The 13,126-nt window shown below is 56.4% G+C and overlaps 5 protein-coding genes across 5 annotated transcripts; 2 read left to right on the forward strand and 3 right to left on the reverse strand.

Moving 5' to 3' along the window:
• Positions 1 to 1,028: 1,028 nt before the first annotated feature.
• Positions 1,029 to 1,964, reverse strand: PUNSTDRAFT_137455 (uncharacterized protein; the record flags this gene model as incomplete). Its single annotated transcript, XM_007387097.1, has 2 exons — positions 1,029 to 1,629; positions 1,678 to 1,964. 2 exons carry the CDS (start codon positions 1,962 to 1,964, stop codon positions 1,029 to 1,031), a joined length of 888 nt encoding a protein of 295 aa, XP_007387159.1.
• A 1,376-nt stretch (positions 1,965 to 3,340) lies between these two features.
• Positions 3,341 to 4,676, forward strand: PUNSTDRAFT_106993 (uncharacterized protein; the record flags this gene model as incomplete). Its single annotated transcript, XM_007387098.1, has 2 exons — positions 3,341 to 3,534; positions 3,596 to 4,676. The coding sequence occupies 2 exons, from the start codon at positions 3,341 to 3,343 to the stop codon at positions 4,674 to 4,676; spliced, it is 1,275 nt and encodes a 424-aa protein (XP_007387160.1).
• Positions 4,677 to 4,916: 240 nt separating this feature from the next.
• Pslcc2 (laccase) lies at positions 4,917 to 7,268 on the reverse strand. Its single transcript, XM_007387099.1, has 8 exons — positions 6,926 to 7,268; positions 6,756 to 6,876; positions 6,514 to 6,700; positions 6,321 to 6,459; positions 6,134 to 6,269; positions 5,510 to 6,082; positions 5,348 to 5,452; positions 4,917 to 5,289 (listed from the first exon to the last, which is right to left on the reverse strand). The coding sequence occupies exons 1-8, from the start codon at positions 7,054 to 7,056 to the stop codon at positions 5,092 to 5,094; spliced, it is 1,590 nt and encodes a 529-aa protein (XP_007387161.1). The 5' UTR covers positions 7,057 to 7,268; the 3' UTR covers positions 4,917 to 5,091.
• A 2,442-nt stretch (positions 7,269 to 9,710) lies between these two features.
• On the forward strand, positions 9,711 to 10,009 carry PUNSTDRAFT_137458 (uncharacterized protein; the record flags this gene model as incomplete). Its single annotated transcript, XM_007387100.1, has 2 exons — positions 9,711 to 9,767; positions 9,836 to 10,009. 2 exons carry the CDS (start codon positions 9,711 to 9,713, stop codon positions 10,007 to 10,009), a joined length of 231 nt encoding a protein of 76 aa, XP_007387162.1.
• A 324-nt stretch (positions 10,010 to 10,333) lies between these two features.
• Positions 10,334 to 13,114, reverse strand: PUNSTDRAFT_54782 (cytochrome P450). Its single transcript, XM_007387101.1, has 17 exons — positions 13,006 to 13,114; positions 12,807 to 12,946; positions 12,655 to 12,749; positions 12,504 to 12,595; positions 12,408 to 12,451; positions 12,343 to 12,358; positions 12,208 to 12,289; positions 11,978 to 12,150; positions 11,671 to 11,924; positions 11,550 to 11,616; positions 11,459 to 11,488; positions 11,226 to 11,399; positions 11,138 to 11,167; positions 10,849 to 11,082; positions 10,761 to 10,793; positions 10,682 to 10,710; positions 10,334 to 10,621 (listed from the first exon to the last, which is right to left on the reverse strand). Exons 2-17 carry the CDS (start codon positions 12,937 to 12,939, stop codon positions 10,467 to 10,469), a joined length of 1,641 nt encoding a protein of 546 aa, XP_007387163.1. The 5' UTR covers positions 12,940 to 12,946; positions 13,006 to 13,114; the 3' UTR covers positions 10,334 to 10,466.
• Between the last annotated feature and the right edge of the window lie 12 nt (positions 13,115 to 13,126).

Here is a 13,126-nt window from a genome sequence, read left to right on the forward strand (position 1 = left end):
TCCACTCCACCAAGGATAGGGAGGGATCAGGAGATGAGACCTCGGACTTCATGGGAACGGCTGTTCCCGCCGCGAGGGTATCCGAGGTTGAACGAGGGACCGCCGGGGGAGGCTTAGAGGAGGAATTATCCGCCGATACAGGTCGCATCACCGCGGCCGCTGGTGTTTTCGACTCCGTGGGAGTGACGGACGAGTCCGAGTTGGAGCGCTTCATCCACAGCAGGGGAGCAACCCCTCCAAAGCCACGACCTGAGGTAGTCGGCGTTGGCTTTGTTTGCGTGAGCGTCACCGAGGTGTCGGAGCTCGAGCGCGACATCGAGGAGGGCAACTTGCTAGAGCTTCGACCCGCCGCGTACGGAGGAGACAGCAGCGCCGATGACGACTTCAATACGGTGGGCGTAGCTGATGAGTCCGAGCTCGCTCGAGACATTGACGATGTCGCTTTGCTTGAGCTTCGACCCGCAGAGGACGGGGTACGCATCGGTGTCGATCTCGTATACACGGAGGTCGGGTGGTTTTGGGAGACCGACGAGTGGGCGTTGCTGACGCTCGATTTGCCCGTGGTAGCAACGGCAGATGGAGGAGGACGCGCAGACGCCAACATAGGTTTGGATGGCGTGGGGAGAGCAGAACCTAGGACAAATGAATTCGGGCTGGATCGCGGCACCGGCGGTAAAGGCTTACCGGACGAAGCAGCGACAGCGGACACGGACGTAGACTTTGAGGATCCACACGACATCGAGCCAATACCCGAGGAGTTCGAGTGGGCGCGCGATACCGGGGGAGAAGGTTTCTTGACTGGGAGAGCTGCTACGGGCGTAGAACGTATCGACGACGACATCAACTTCGAGATCGTAGACGGCACCGTATCCATACTCGATCCCGATACGGATGGTCGGAGCGTCGCGGCGCTTGCGATGCTCAGCGTCGCAGCAGGGCGTTTCGACGTCGACATAGACGGTGTGACGGATGATAACGAGCTCGCGGTCGACGAGTCGGAGTTCGAGCGAGAGACGGGCGGGGAGGGTTTATCCGCCTTCCTTGCGGCCGATGCCCCTGCCGAGGACGAGGTACGATTCGGTGTTGCAGTAATCGTACGCATTGAGACCGTACTTGACGACGCGGCCGACGATCGCGGCTTGCTCGCCCCAGGGGTAGGCGGCGAGGGTGCTACAATGTAATGACGCGTCGTCGTCGTCGTCGTCGAGTTGGTCCTCGCCATTCTGGATCCCGGGCGCGGCGGTGTCGATTTGGGCGGGACCGGAGGCGGGACGAGAGGCGGGGAAGAACGCGTCGACGCCGATCTCGCTGTGGCCGGCATCGCGGGAACGGGAGGCACAGACGGAGTGCGAGTAGCGGTGGACGATTTGGATCTTGTTGGGGTGACCGGCCGCGAGCGCGTAGGAACGCTCGCACTCGCGCTCGCGTGTGTGTGTGCGTGCGAGATCGATGGACGCCGTTTGCTCGCAGTGGATGGACCTTGAGCGATGCCGGCCGAGAGAACGGGAGGAACGGCAGGCGTGGCTTGACCAGGACGAGTGGAAGTAGACCGCATGCTTGCCTGCGACGCCTCCGACCGAGGTTTGGTCGTGATTGCACGCGTCTGAGGGACTGGAACCGGAGCTGGAGCTGGACAACGTGCGTCAGGGTTGAGTGAGTACAGCAGGTGGCAAGGACCTACCTGAGCCGCGTGAATCGACAGGGGCGGCAAGCGGCTTCGCTGGAGGCGTAGGCGCCGACTTAGTTGGAAGAGACAAAGAGACCGGGGTGGCTTTGGACGACGTAGACGGGTTGACGAGCGCGGACGCGTCGGGCTTCGCGTTGGCGCGTACGGAAGCGTTCGATGCAGCGATGAGAGAAGCCTTTGCCCTGCCTGTCGTGCTGTGGTTGGTATCGACGCGTCCGGACGCGCTGGGAGGAGGGTTGGGAGGTATGCTCGGTAGTTTGAGTGGTTTGGGCGGCATTATTACGTTGAGATTATGGTAAGTCTGATGGAAATTGGAAATGGACAGATGTTGAGACGGATGGAGCAGTCTTTGGGTCGAGATGGCCGGTTGGTATCGATGGATTGCAGATTTAGCGATGTATGTCGATAGTGCGGCGTGTTCTCGTGTGGCAGAGTACGGGTTCAAGAGAGGTGGGGTACATGAGAGTGGGATGACACGTTTTTCAGCGTCTGCGCGTGCAAGGCCACCATGGTCGCGTGCCTTGGGTGGCGCCTCGGCTAGGTGTTGGCGTTGTGCTGGCCACGGGGCGATTAGGAACAGAACTCCGCCGAAGCCTTATTAGAGGAGCGCAAACGACACTACTCACCTTCAAGTCTGATGGGTTGCGTTAGCTAGGCTAAGCCCATAGCACTACCAGTCCTACGTCGAATACCGATGGAAGAATCCTGGCGAAAGGCCGCGAGTGAGGCCACTGAGATAAAGTGGCGTTTCGCGTCGCGCACGAGTGGGCTTTGTCTGCCGAGTACGGGTGCTAGATCCAGAATGTCGAGACAAGACGACACATCAATCTTCTTTACTTGTACTGGCACATTGCCATAGTATCTTGGAGGTACGATGTGAGGGAGAAATGCAACGGGTTCAGCAGGAACATCCTCGCATTGTCCTGACGTCGATATCGGTTGTACCAATGCGACGGGCTTATAATCCGGTTTATTACCCGATAGCACAAGATACACCCGGTTTGGCGTATTGTTAAGGGATAGTATCGGCCAGAGAAACAGGGGAATTTCGCGTTGATCCATTCGTGGTGGGCCCTCGACCAACGGCTTCAGTCCTTAAACGAGCCGGCTTCGTCGCAAACAGGGTAAAATTCCGCCAAGATGCTTCGCATGTACTGGGCCAGAGACATTCATGGGTAACATTCTGCACCGATCGGCTGCTGAGGATGCGAAGTGCGACGAGGACGAGGTTGGAGAGCAAACGGCAGGCGGCGGTTGCCGGGGTTCTCCGTTCGTATAGTGAGCCAAAAATAGCATGGTCCTTCTGTCCCTCCAGGAGCCACGACGGCCATGCAGCAACTTGGACGTGGACTTGAATCATCTCATCTCTCATGACACAGCGCTGAACATGAAAACGCCTCTATGGTCATTCTGAACAGCAGTTGACCCTTTTCGCATCTTGTCGAAGGACTTGAATGAGTACTAACTTCAGCTGACCTCCGGCTATCGAAACGCCGGCGCGGGCAGATTGATGGGCTCTCATCCTCGCAGGACTCCCCGGTCTAGTTATACCTCCGCTTATTAGACTTGCACCACGATCGGTCTGAAGCAAAATATCACCCGTGGACTCTCGGCTCTGACCATTGGCAAACTCGTCCCGCAATGTCTTCCCCCATGTCCACGGCGGTTGGCACGACCCTCTGCGTCCCGCGCCCATCTTCCGGGCTTAACCCCAACCAACCCATGCTGGTGAAAGCTGCGCCTCCTGCGGGCATACCGCCGCACCACGTCTTGATCGAAGTCGACCGCTTCGGCTTCAGCGCGAACAACGTCACGTACCAGGCGCTCGGCGAAGCGCCGCACTTCAGGTGCTTCATGATGCGACCTTCTTTCTTTGCTTGATTTCTAACCTCCATTCATTCTGGTTAGGTATTTCGAATACCATTATCCGCCCACAACCGATGTCGTATCCTCAAAAACACACGGCCTCATCCCCGTATGGGGCTTCGGCACCGTCGTCCTCTCCACCTCCCCCTCGCTCCCCGTCGGCGAACGTGTCTACGGCTACCTCGCACCCACCACCCACCTCCTCGTTCCCATATCACACTCTTCATCCCCATCCTCTCCCAACGTCTTTATCCCGCGCCCGCACCTCCCGCCCGACCGCCGACCGTACAACACCCTCACCCTGTGCTCTCGTGACCCGCAATATGTATCCTCCGACCCGCACCTCGAGGACCTCACGATGCTCTACCGCCCGCTGTTTTGGACCGCGTTTTGGTGCGAGGACTGGTTGCACGCCTCGGGGTATCGTGGCGGGGCAAGACGCGTCCTGATATCCTCCGCGTCGGCGAAGACGGCGTTCTGTCTGGCTTACTTGATCCGCAAGCGGAAGCTGCAGGGGATGAAGGTGGTGGGGTTGACGTCGAAGAGGAACTTGGCGTTCACGAATGGACTGGGGCTGTACGACGAGGTGTCGGAATACGACTCGTTCGCCTCGTCTAATGCTCTGAACTTGAAAGATGGAGACGGCGCCCAGGAGGAATGGATATACATCGACGTCGCCGGGAACGACGACCTGAACAACAAGATATTCGCTCATTACAAGGGAAGCGGCAAACTCACTGCAAGCATCCAACTCGGGCTCAGCACGTTATCACCTTCTTCCCCCGAAGGCTCGTCCACCAAGTGGACGACCAACACCGCCCTTGAGGTTTCACATGCTCAGACCCCAAAAGACGCGCCGACTCTTGAACAATTTTTCATGCCAGAGTGGCTCACCCTCCGCCGGCGCCAGCTTCCTACCCCCACCATCCTCTCAATGCAAAACAAGGCCTGGGCGGAGCTTATGCAGGATGGCAAGGGCTGGGTGCGTATAGAGAGGACTCGTGGGGAGAATGTGCGAAGGGCATATGAGCGCGTTGCAAGCAACGGCGTAGGGGCCGAGGTGGGCGAGGTGTGGAGTCTGTGGGATGTGGAGGAGAAAGGAGTGGCTGTAGCAAAGTTATGATGTGTATCCATACAACTCGTCTCTCGGGAATGTAAGCGGGGCTAAGCCTCCCGTTGTGCATCATTGTTGTCGACGGCGTCACGATCGACCCACCTTGTACGTTCCCGGTAACATCAAACCTGAGAACCTCAGCTGCACTGCAAAGGAGGCACGCTCAAACAATCTGATAGCAGATGATTCAAAACTTCTTTCATTTATGTCTCCTCTATGCTGCATTACTGCTTGTAAACCTACCCCTCCAAAACACTGTGGACGACTGCGAGAATTATAGATAATGCAAGAAAGCCCTTCAGCTCCAACAAACCCCAAGCCCCATAGAAAGAACTGATGTGTATGTATAAACGATGACGATAAAAGTTACAGATTGAAAAGAGTCCGCAGTTCCCTGGAGGGAGCGCATTGTGCATCGCTTGGTTTAGTCCTCGCCGCCGAGCTCGTCGGCAGTAAGGTCGTCGTAGATAGGGCACAGGTTGCTCCACGCGTCGGGGACCGGGACGTTCGCTGAGACCTCACCGGCGTCCTCAGCGAACACGACGGCGAAGCCGTTCTCGAGATGCCAGTCGATGTGGCAGTGGAGGAACCAAGGACCGTAGTTGTCAGTGACGAAGCGGATCTATGCACACCGTCACGTCAGAAGACCGAGAATCAAGGACGATCACGGTGAAGCTTACGGTGACGTTGTCGCCAGTCTGGCCGGTGCTGATGACATCACGGCGGGGCGGATTGATCCAGTTGTAGTCAGACTGGCCCGACGCCCGCACGACGTCGAAGGTGTGCTAAGGACGATATGAGCACTGCCGACCTCGGAGAAACGAGGGAGGAAAGGAACTGACTCCGTGCAAATGGAAGGGGTGCGGGCCGCCCGCAGCAGGGGCAGTCGAACCAGCCGGCAACGAAATCTGGATCGTGCTGTTCTTCGGGAGAGAGTAGACGCTGCCACTCGGGAGCAGGTCCGTGGCGGACTGGGCACCGGACAGGATTTGTAGCAGCACCGGAACGGTGGGAGAGACGTAGCTGATACCGTTGATGTTGAACTGGAGGTCGCCGTTGAGGTTGAAGTCGAGCGCGAGGTTGATGTTCACGTCTGCGCAGTCGACGCAGCGCTGGTCAGCGGGAATGGGCGCGCCAGGGTTCTCGGCGGGCACGAGGCTCGTCTCGACGAGCGCCGCAGACGGGGTGTCCTGAGTCGTGGTGGGTTCAACGGCGTCGGCGCCGACATAGCGCAAGATTGCAGAGTTGATGCCGTTAGCGAAGCCCTGAGCAGCACCGATGTTCGGGTTGGCGCGGATCCAGTAGTTGTCGACGGGCTGGTCAGCGGCCATGACGATCGAGTAGCGCTGACCGGCGAAGATCTGGAGTTGGTCGACCTCGAGGGGCTCGTGGTTGACACCGTCAACTTCGATGATCTGATAAAGATATCAGAAGCTATGCCGGACTGATTGTGGCGCTTTACGAACGGTGAACGTGTGACCATCAATCTGGAAGGTGAAGTTGGGGTCACAGCTAATAGACACCAGGCGGAACCTGTAGCGCGTCCCAGAAGTGACGCTGATCACCGCCAAATCCGATGAGGGTCCTCCGGCGTAACGTCCCCTGGAGGAAGTGCGTCAGCCAGAATAATACCGCCAGAACGAACCGACTAACAGCCCGTTGATCAACGTAGAGTCGGCAACACCGAAGACGAGGGTGGGAGCCACTGCGTGATACCAGTCTGCGAGCGTGATGACGGTGGACTCGTCGTCGACGTCGTAGAGGTCGGCATTGGGGTCGTTGGGATCGTAAACTACCAAGTGTCACCATCAGCGTCCCTTCAAGCACGCCCTTCGATTATACTCACCAACGAACGCGCCACGCAGACCATCGCAATACTGGGTTTGCAAGTGAGAGTGGTACCAGAAGGTGCCGGCCTGGTCCGGGACGTTGAAGTCGTACAAGAACGAGTTGCCGCTCGCGATCGGGCACTGGTTGACGAAGGCCGGACCGTCGGCCCAGTTGGTACCCTTCTGGAAGAAACCGTGCCAATGCTGCGAATATTGAATTAGGTACCGCCCTGTGGCTGGTGTAAAGCAGAACGCTTACAATTGTGGTCGTCTTCAACATGGTGGTGTCCGTGAGCTGGTTGTTGACAGTCAGCTGAAAGTTATCACCCTTGTTTCCGGTGATGAGAGGGCCGGGGAAAGTGCCTCCAGCGAGAACCGTCCTACGTGCTGGTCAGCGACTGCAAAACTATGAGGAAATGATGACCTTACGAGCGGTTAAAGCCATCAGGAGCAAGCTCGAGATTGACTATGTCGATGGTAGCAGAGGGCCCGATGGCGGCGAGACCGCCGACGGCCATGGACAAAGCCACAAAGGCAGCGAGGGACTGGAAGCGGGCCATTGCGAAGAAGGTCGACGTTCCCTAAAGCAAAGGCTGGAAGTCGGACAATGAGGAGGAAACCCTGGACAGATGTCGCTGAGCGGGTTGGGGACTCCAAGCATTTCGCGCACTCCTTATATGCCTTCCTCCCCCTGACATCTCTTTGTCCGTGTCTCCGTAGAAGAAGTCACTGGGACGTCAGTCAGGCACGACCGAATCGTCACGACTTTGGCGCTCTCATCCCTCCTGGAGGAAAAAATTTGGCGCAAATGATGATCAACAGAGTTGTACGTGAGAGACAGCTTTCGCCGGATACTGCGTTGCACATGGCGCAGTTTGCCTGGCCGGAGTCCCTGCAGTCGCGCCGATAGCTGCGTGCGACAGAAAAGGTAACGAGCGCCGTTCACATCCGGGCGTCGGGAGAGCGCAGATGGAAGCAATATCTGAGAACACCCTGTTGCGCAATCATTCAGTAACGCGATCTTCGGACGGCACAGTCGGGGCCGTCAGTGGCGGCAAACGGATGAGAATAACGAGAATAACGCGTCAGTACCGAGCTCGGCGATGGTGGGAGCGCGCAAGTTTAGCGCGAATCCGGAGGAGTGGGTCCGCGGACAAGGGAAAACGGCGGGATTGATCCGCATATGTGGCTGTGGAAGCATCAGGGACTTGTTTTTTGAATGTTGCAGGTGTGGTCGGAAGTGCCGCAGCAAGCAGTCAGACGCGGTTTCAGGGAGTCACATCCTGGAAATCGACAAGCTCAAGCTCTCAACGAAGCTGTTCAGTTCCTCCCGCTGTGAATGTGCGAGTACGACTTTACCTTCGGTGACGTGTACAACAGTCCAGAGCACCCCAAAGAGCGCGGGTAAGCAGCGGGCCCGATATCACTCGCGCCGAAGCTGCCACTCAATTGTGGTCGCTCTAACGCCCTCCTCTGACGCGTAGATGTCTCGGGATGCGGGAATCTGCGCCGACCGTTCTGAGCGGTGATCGCGTGAAGTCCAGCTCTGCCTCCTCAGCCGTTTTCTGTTCGAACGTTCATTGGTACATTGCGGTGAGAGCCGAAGACCGTCTCTTTGTAACAGAGCATCGATTGTGCCTCAGATATCTGCGTATCGCAAAGAGGAAAGGTCCGGAGTTGGTGACAGAGGTCGTTCGTTGCCAGTGATTGCCACGAAAAAAGCAAAGAAAGATCCGTGGGAGAGTGTTCGGCGGGACCGCCGGATATCGAAAATGCTCACTGCCACCTCGACGAATCACGTCCACCATCGTCTCGTTTCGTCCTTGTGAAGCACGTACTTTACCCGCGAATACCGTGCGCTTTGGTAGGGCTCGAGTCTAACCTTCTTTGTGCCTGCGCGGCGAGCCGACTCAACAGGATTACGATGTATCAATCAACCTGGTATAGCGTGACGCTTGTTCCGCAACGGCATCGAACTCTTTGTACCCACCATCCACCCACCTGATCTGCTTCGATTCAGCGTTGACCCAGCTCTGATCAGCAAACTTCGACAAAGCGCTCTGCCGCGCAGCCGACGTCAGGTACTGAAAACTGGGCTTCCGGCAATCTATGTATACTCACGGCCGGCTTCTTCGGTGACCAATTGGTTTTTGTAGTGATGTAGAGATGTCATCCTTTCCCCGCGCCCGCGGGTCCGGTCAGGTTGCGCTGGCGTCAGCGTCGGGATCCAACCGTAATAGGTCACCCCGATCTTCGGAGCGCGACTCTCGTTCCCATCCCGAAAGTCCGAACGTCAACGCAATGGTTTGTCGGCCAATACCATCGCCACATCTCTCGGGCACAACGCGCTGATCTGCAACGCAGAGCTTCCCATGCAAGGCGCCCGACGCAGCGATGGACAGGATCTCTCAAGACCGTGGGCCGAAAATGGCAAACTATGTCACTGCTGCGTTTTGGGTTGCGTGGTGAAGCTGATGGTGGATTTCTTACCGAGCACAGGCGACGCGGAAGTCTGACCATTTGTTGCTGACAGCCTCTGCAAGTATGCAGACCCAGCCACCTCCAGGTTCGCAAGGCACAGAGAGGTTAAACTTGGCGGCTCAGGGTGCTGCATACTTACGAGGTGCGTACGGCCATCACTCCGAACTTGCCCTAGTCGGCTTCACCATAACGAGTGTTCACAGGCTGCTTCACCGTGCTGTATGCCGCGACCTCGGCTCGCATTTGACTGATCATCGTCTTTCTGAGTCCCCTGACCCTTGCCTCATCCAGTTGGTAAGAACGACCGGACAACCCGGAGAGGCATCCCCGAGCGCGAATGACTAGTGACTCCCGGTCGTCGGCCCTCCACAATGATGTGCTTCTTGCGCTTGACTGCGACTTTCCCATGGCGGCGATACCTTCCACTGCCGTCTTTCGCGCCCTGGCACGCGTCCTCGCGTCTCCATTGCATCTGTTGCTCAGAAGCCCGTCGCCGTACCTGGCGAGAACTGTGCGCAGGTCGGGCGCCGACATGCGGAAAGGTCTCGAGCGATTACGCGGAGGTCGTACCTGATGGTTGGTAACCTCAGCACGTTTGGTCAGCTCATGCATGCTACGAGCGTTCATATAAGCCCAACACATCATCGTCTCGACTTCTTGTGCGCACCATATAGCTCACCCTTACTCGCGCACACATCCTCACGGACTCGTCATCCTCGACGCCGAACACACAATGAAGTTCTCCTTCGCCTCCCTCCTCGCCTTGGCCTCTGTCGCCTTCGCTGTCCCTGTAAGTCGTGCTCCACTTCTCCCCTTTCTTAATCCTGTCTGAAGCGCGTCTTTCTCGCAACTTGTCAGAAGCCGACTGCGACCGTTGAGGCCTCTGGTACTATCACGGACACGGCCATCCCGGCGACGTTCACGGCAACCAAGAAGTTCTTCACCCTGACCGACCACGCGCCGTGGATGATTGAGCATACCAGCGTCATCACCTGGACCGTGACCGCTCTCCCGAGCTCCACTGGTGTATAAGCCCGCCATAGATGCGGTACGATTTCTCGATTGAAGTAAACACCATCGTCCGGCTCATGAGCTCGAATGCAGCGCATCATCGCAAGGACTATATATTGATCGATAAATTCGTTTGCATATTGTATCAACGGGTTTGATGCTGCCGCGTTCTGCATAGTAAGGAAATGCTTGCTGTTCGTCTTGTCAACCCGGTTTTGCCAGCGAACGTTCCGAGGCTGCAAGTTGTCAGCAGGCATGCCGGGCATGCAACCATGAGTGAGAAATCGGTTTGTCTGAAAAATATCGTCCCACGGGTCGCCAAATCCCAAAAATTCAATACAATTCGTTGAAAACATGCGCTGAGCACGCAATGGTTGTAATAGATTCATTGTACACGGTTTCAACATGCGATGAGAGATAGCGATATCAAAAGCAATACGACTGGCATCTCACGTGTTGTCCTCGCTCATTGTACACGTCAATGTTTAAGCAAGCTGACCTTCAACGGAAGCTGCCCACGGTCGTCGTCTCTACCCTTGATGTACGGGATCATGACAGGCGTCAACTTCCACGATATCGTATCGGCTCGGGGCTCGAACTTGAAGTTGCAGAGAAGCATATAGAGCACCGTCTCTGCGATGCAAACCGGTTTAGTCCATGATACGATACAAGGTATCAAGGGACGCGGCTCACTGATCTCGAGCTCCGCGAAGGTGAACCCACTGCGGATCGTTCAGCACATATCAACATCACAGGGATAAGACCATCTTACATGCAAGCGCGCCCTCCGCCGAGGAACGTGAGTCTATGGCAGATATTGGATGAGAAAGCATCACAGAGAACCGCAGCGTCGTACTCACTGGTTAGAGTATACACCGGGGATCTTCGCCTCGGAAACGCTCGAAGGAAGTGGGGAACGCCATCGTGCGGGTTTCCATTCTTCAGCGTCCGGGCCGTATATGGCACGACTTCGGTTGATGCTCGCGATACCGATATAGAGGCCTTGACCTTTACGTATGGGCACCTCACGAATCGCGTTGCCGTCCGTGCCAGGCATGGGCATGGCAAGAGGCAGCACGTTGTCCCTCTTCGCGCTATGATTTGAATCCGGTCAGTCGAGTTTGACGACGGAGATGAATAAGGACATACACTCTGGTCATGAACGGGGCCGGGGAGTGCCTAGGCCACGCGTGATTCAGTCATGCATACCGTGGAAGGAGGAGGAAGTACCACTGACAAACGGAGCGTTTCGCGCACGACGCTGTCCAGCACCGGCAACGACATCAGCTGATCGTATGATGGGTCCGCGTCGCCGTGATGTTCGTGCACCTCCAAGACCTCGGCACGAAGTTCGTCCTGCACGGTCTGGTTCTTGGAGAGTAGATATAAGATGCGCGACAAGGACGACGATCTGCGAACGAACGCTGCGTCAGCTCAACGCCTGGTATATCTCAGACAGAACAAACATACGTCGTATCGTATGCAGCAAATATGAGAGTTCTGTAGTTGGGTTGAGTGGCGTTACGATGCGAGGTGAACTATCGCCGTTGCACAAGCTCACGTCATTTGACCAAGGACTTCATGCTCCGGCATCCGATCAGCCTCGGATACTTGCATATTGGCCCGCACTATCACGGGCAATCAGACAAGGAACGAGCGGGAGACGGGAAGAACGCTCTCACTCAATATGGTGAGGATGTCCTTTCCGTTCGTCAACGTGTCTTTCATATCGCCTTCGCCGTCTTCAAGCGCACGCTTCTTGGCCATATAGATATCCTTCGCGGTCTGGGCCATGGTATCAATGACCCATTTTAGCTCTTTGATCACTCCGACAGGGGGCAGCAATTCCACGATGCGTCTCCTGGTCTTAGCGGAAAGCAAGGTCGTCACCATTGGCAAAATCGGTAGAAAGGGGAAGTATGGGGCTGCCGTAGGCCTGCGTAGGATAGTGACCAAGAGCCTAATGCGGAATGCAAGGGATGCACGCACAGCAAGTTTTCGGCGGCATGGCCGTAAACGGTGTTCGGGTTTTCGCCGAGCGCTCCAAAGGAGTAGCCCAATCCTCCGATCCCGATGTACTCGAGCGCCGCACGGGACAACCAGTCCAAAATATTGACAACACCGTCGCCTTTACGCACAGCCCCTGCGATTCCCTCGCGTAGCTACCAGTGTATGCGAGTTAATATGTGAATGAGTGCGATCGGGAAAGAGGGACTGGCCTGCTTTGTCACTTGGGAGAAGACGGGCTTGATCTCCCGAAGGTTGGCGGTCGAAAAGACCGGGTTGAGCATCTTCCGCTGCCTGTGCAGGTTCCGTCAGATGCCAAAAGAGAATGAAGTCCCAGTTCTACGAACTTCTTATGGTCGTCGCCTACCGTGATTGTGAGCGACGGGAGGAGAGAAAACACAACCCTACATACCGACGCTCCCAATCAGCCCCTTTCCCCAGAACAGCTTAGTCGCCCTATTAGGAGACGTTACGGCCTAATTATGAGCGCAGTGTAGTTCGGTCTCACTCGGTGAGACCCATACTCTCCTCGAATCCATCTTGGTCCTTAACGAGGATGTGATGCAATGCACGAGGATCGGAAACATACAGGTGTTCGTCCTGGGTTAGATCGCCCCGTGAGCGGTTTATGCGAAGGAGGAAATTCGGGCAACACTCACTCCGGCCAGGCCGTAGACTTTGACAACTGAGCCGATGTTTCCAATCTCTTCGTGCACCTTCCCTCCCTCGAAGCCCCAAAGCTGCTGCGTATTGCCTGTCAAGAGGGTTCTCTTGAGTGGAAACAAGCTCCGAGGTTACGAATACGCCTCACCGTAGAACAACGTCGCTCCTGGCAGGCTCGGTAGGGTCTTGATTGTTGATTTGACCACGCCCAATCTGTATAGTTTCGACAGGCCGAATAGGGCGAAGCCCGTTACTCCTAGCCACGCAGTCTCATTCATCATGAGCCCACTAAAGCAGGAATAATGTGTCATAGCGCGTCTGGGGCAGAATGCTCTATATAAGCTCACCTCGACACGAATGAAGGTCAGAATAGGTAGAGCGACGCAACGGAGCCGGTCTTGTCCTATATGGGTGAACAAGAGGAATAGCCCTGTCTTCCGCGTCGCACGAGAGTACAGTCATATCGCC

This window comes from Punctularia strigosozonata (assembly GCF_000264995.1).
Source record: "Punctularia strigosozonata HHB-11173 SS5 unplaced genomic scaffold PUNSTscaffold_13, whole genome shotgun sequence".
Lineage (NCBI taxonomy): Eukaryota > Fungi > Basidiomycota > Agaricomycetes > Corticiales > Punctulariaceae > Punctularia > Punctularia strigosozonata.

Coding starts and splice junctions, on each gene's coding strand:
- Pslcc2 (XM_007387099.1), bottom strand. CDS start 7,056: ATGGCCCGCTTCCAGTCCCTCGCTGCCTTTGTGGCTTTGTCCATGGCC. Junction 6,877..6,925: donor CCTGATGGCTTTAACCGCTC/GTAAGGTCATCA, acceptor ACCAGCACGTAG/GACGGTTCTCGCTGGAGGCA. Junction 6,270..6,320: donor TCTACGTTGATCAACGGGCT/GTTAGTCGGTTC, acceptor CACTTCCTCCAG/GGGACGTTACGCCGGAGGAC.
- PUNSTDRAFT_54782 (XM_007387101.1), bottom strand. CDS start 12,939: ATGATGAATGAGACTGCGTGGCTAGGAGTAACGGGCTTCGCCCTATTC. Junction 12,151..12,207: donor TCTCCCAAGTGACAAAGCAG/GCCAGTCCCTCT, acceptor ATACACTGGTAG/CTACGCGAGGGAATCGCAGG. Junction 11,083..11,137: donor GCCCCGTTCATGACCAGAGT/GTATGTCCTTAT, acceptor TTCAAATCATAG/CGCGAAGAGGGACAACGTGC.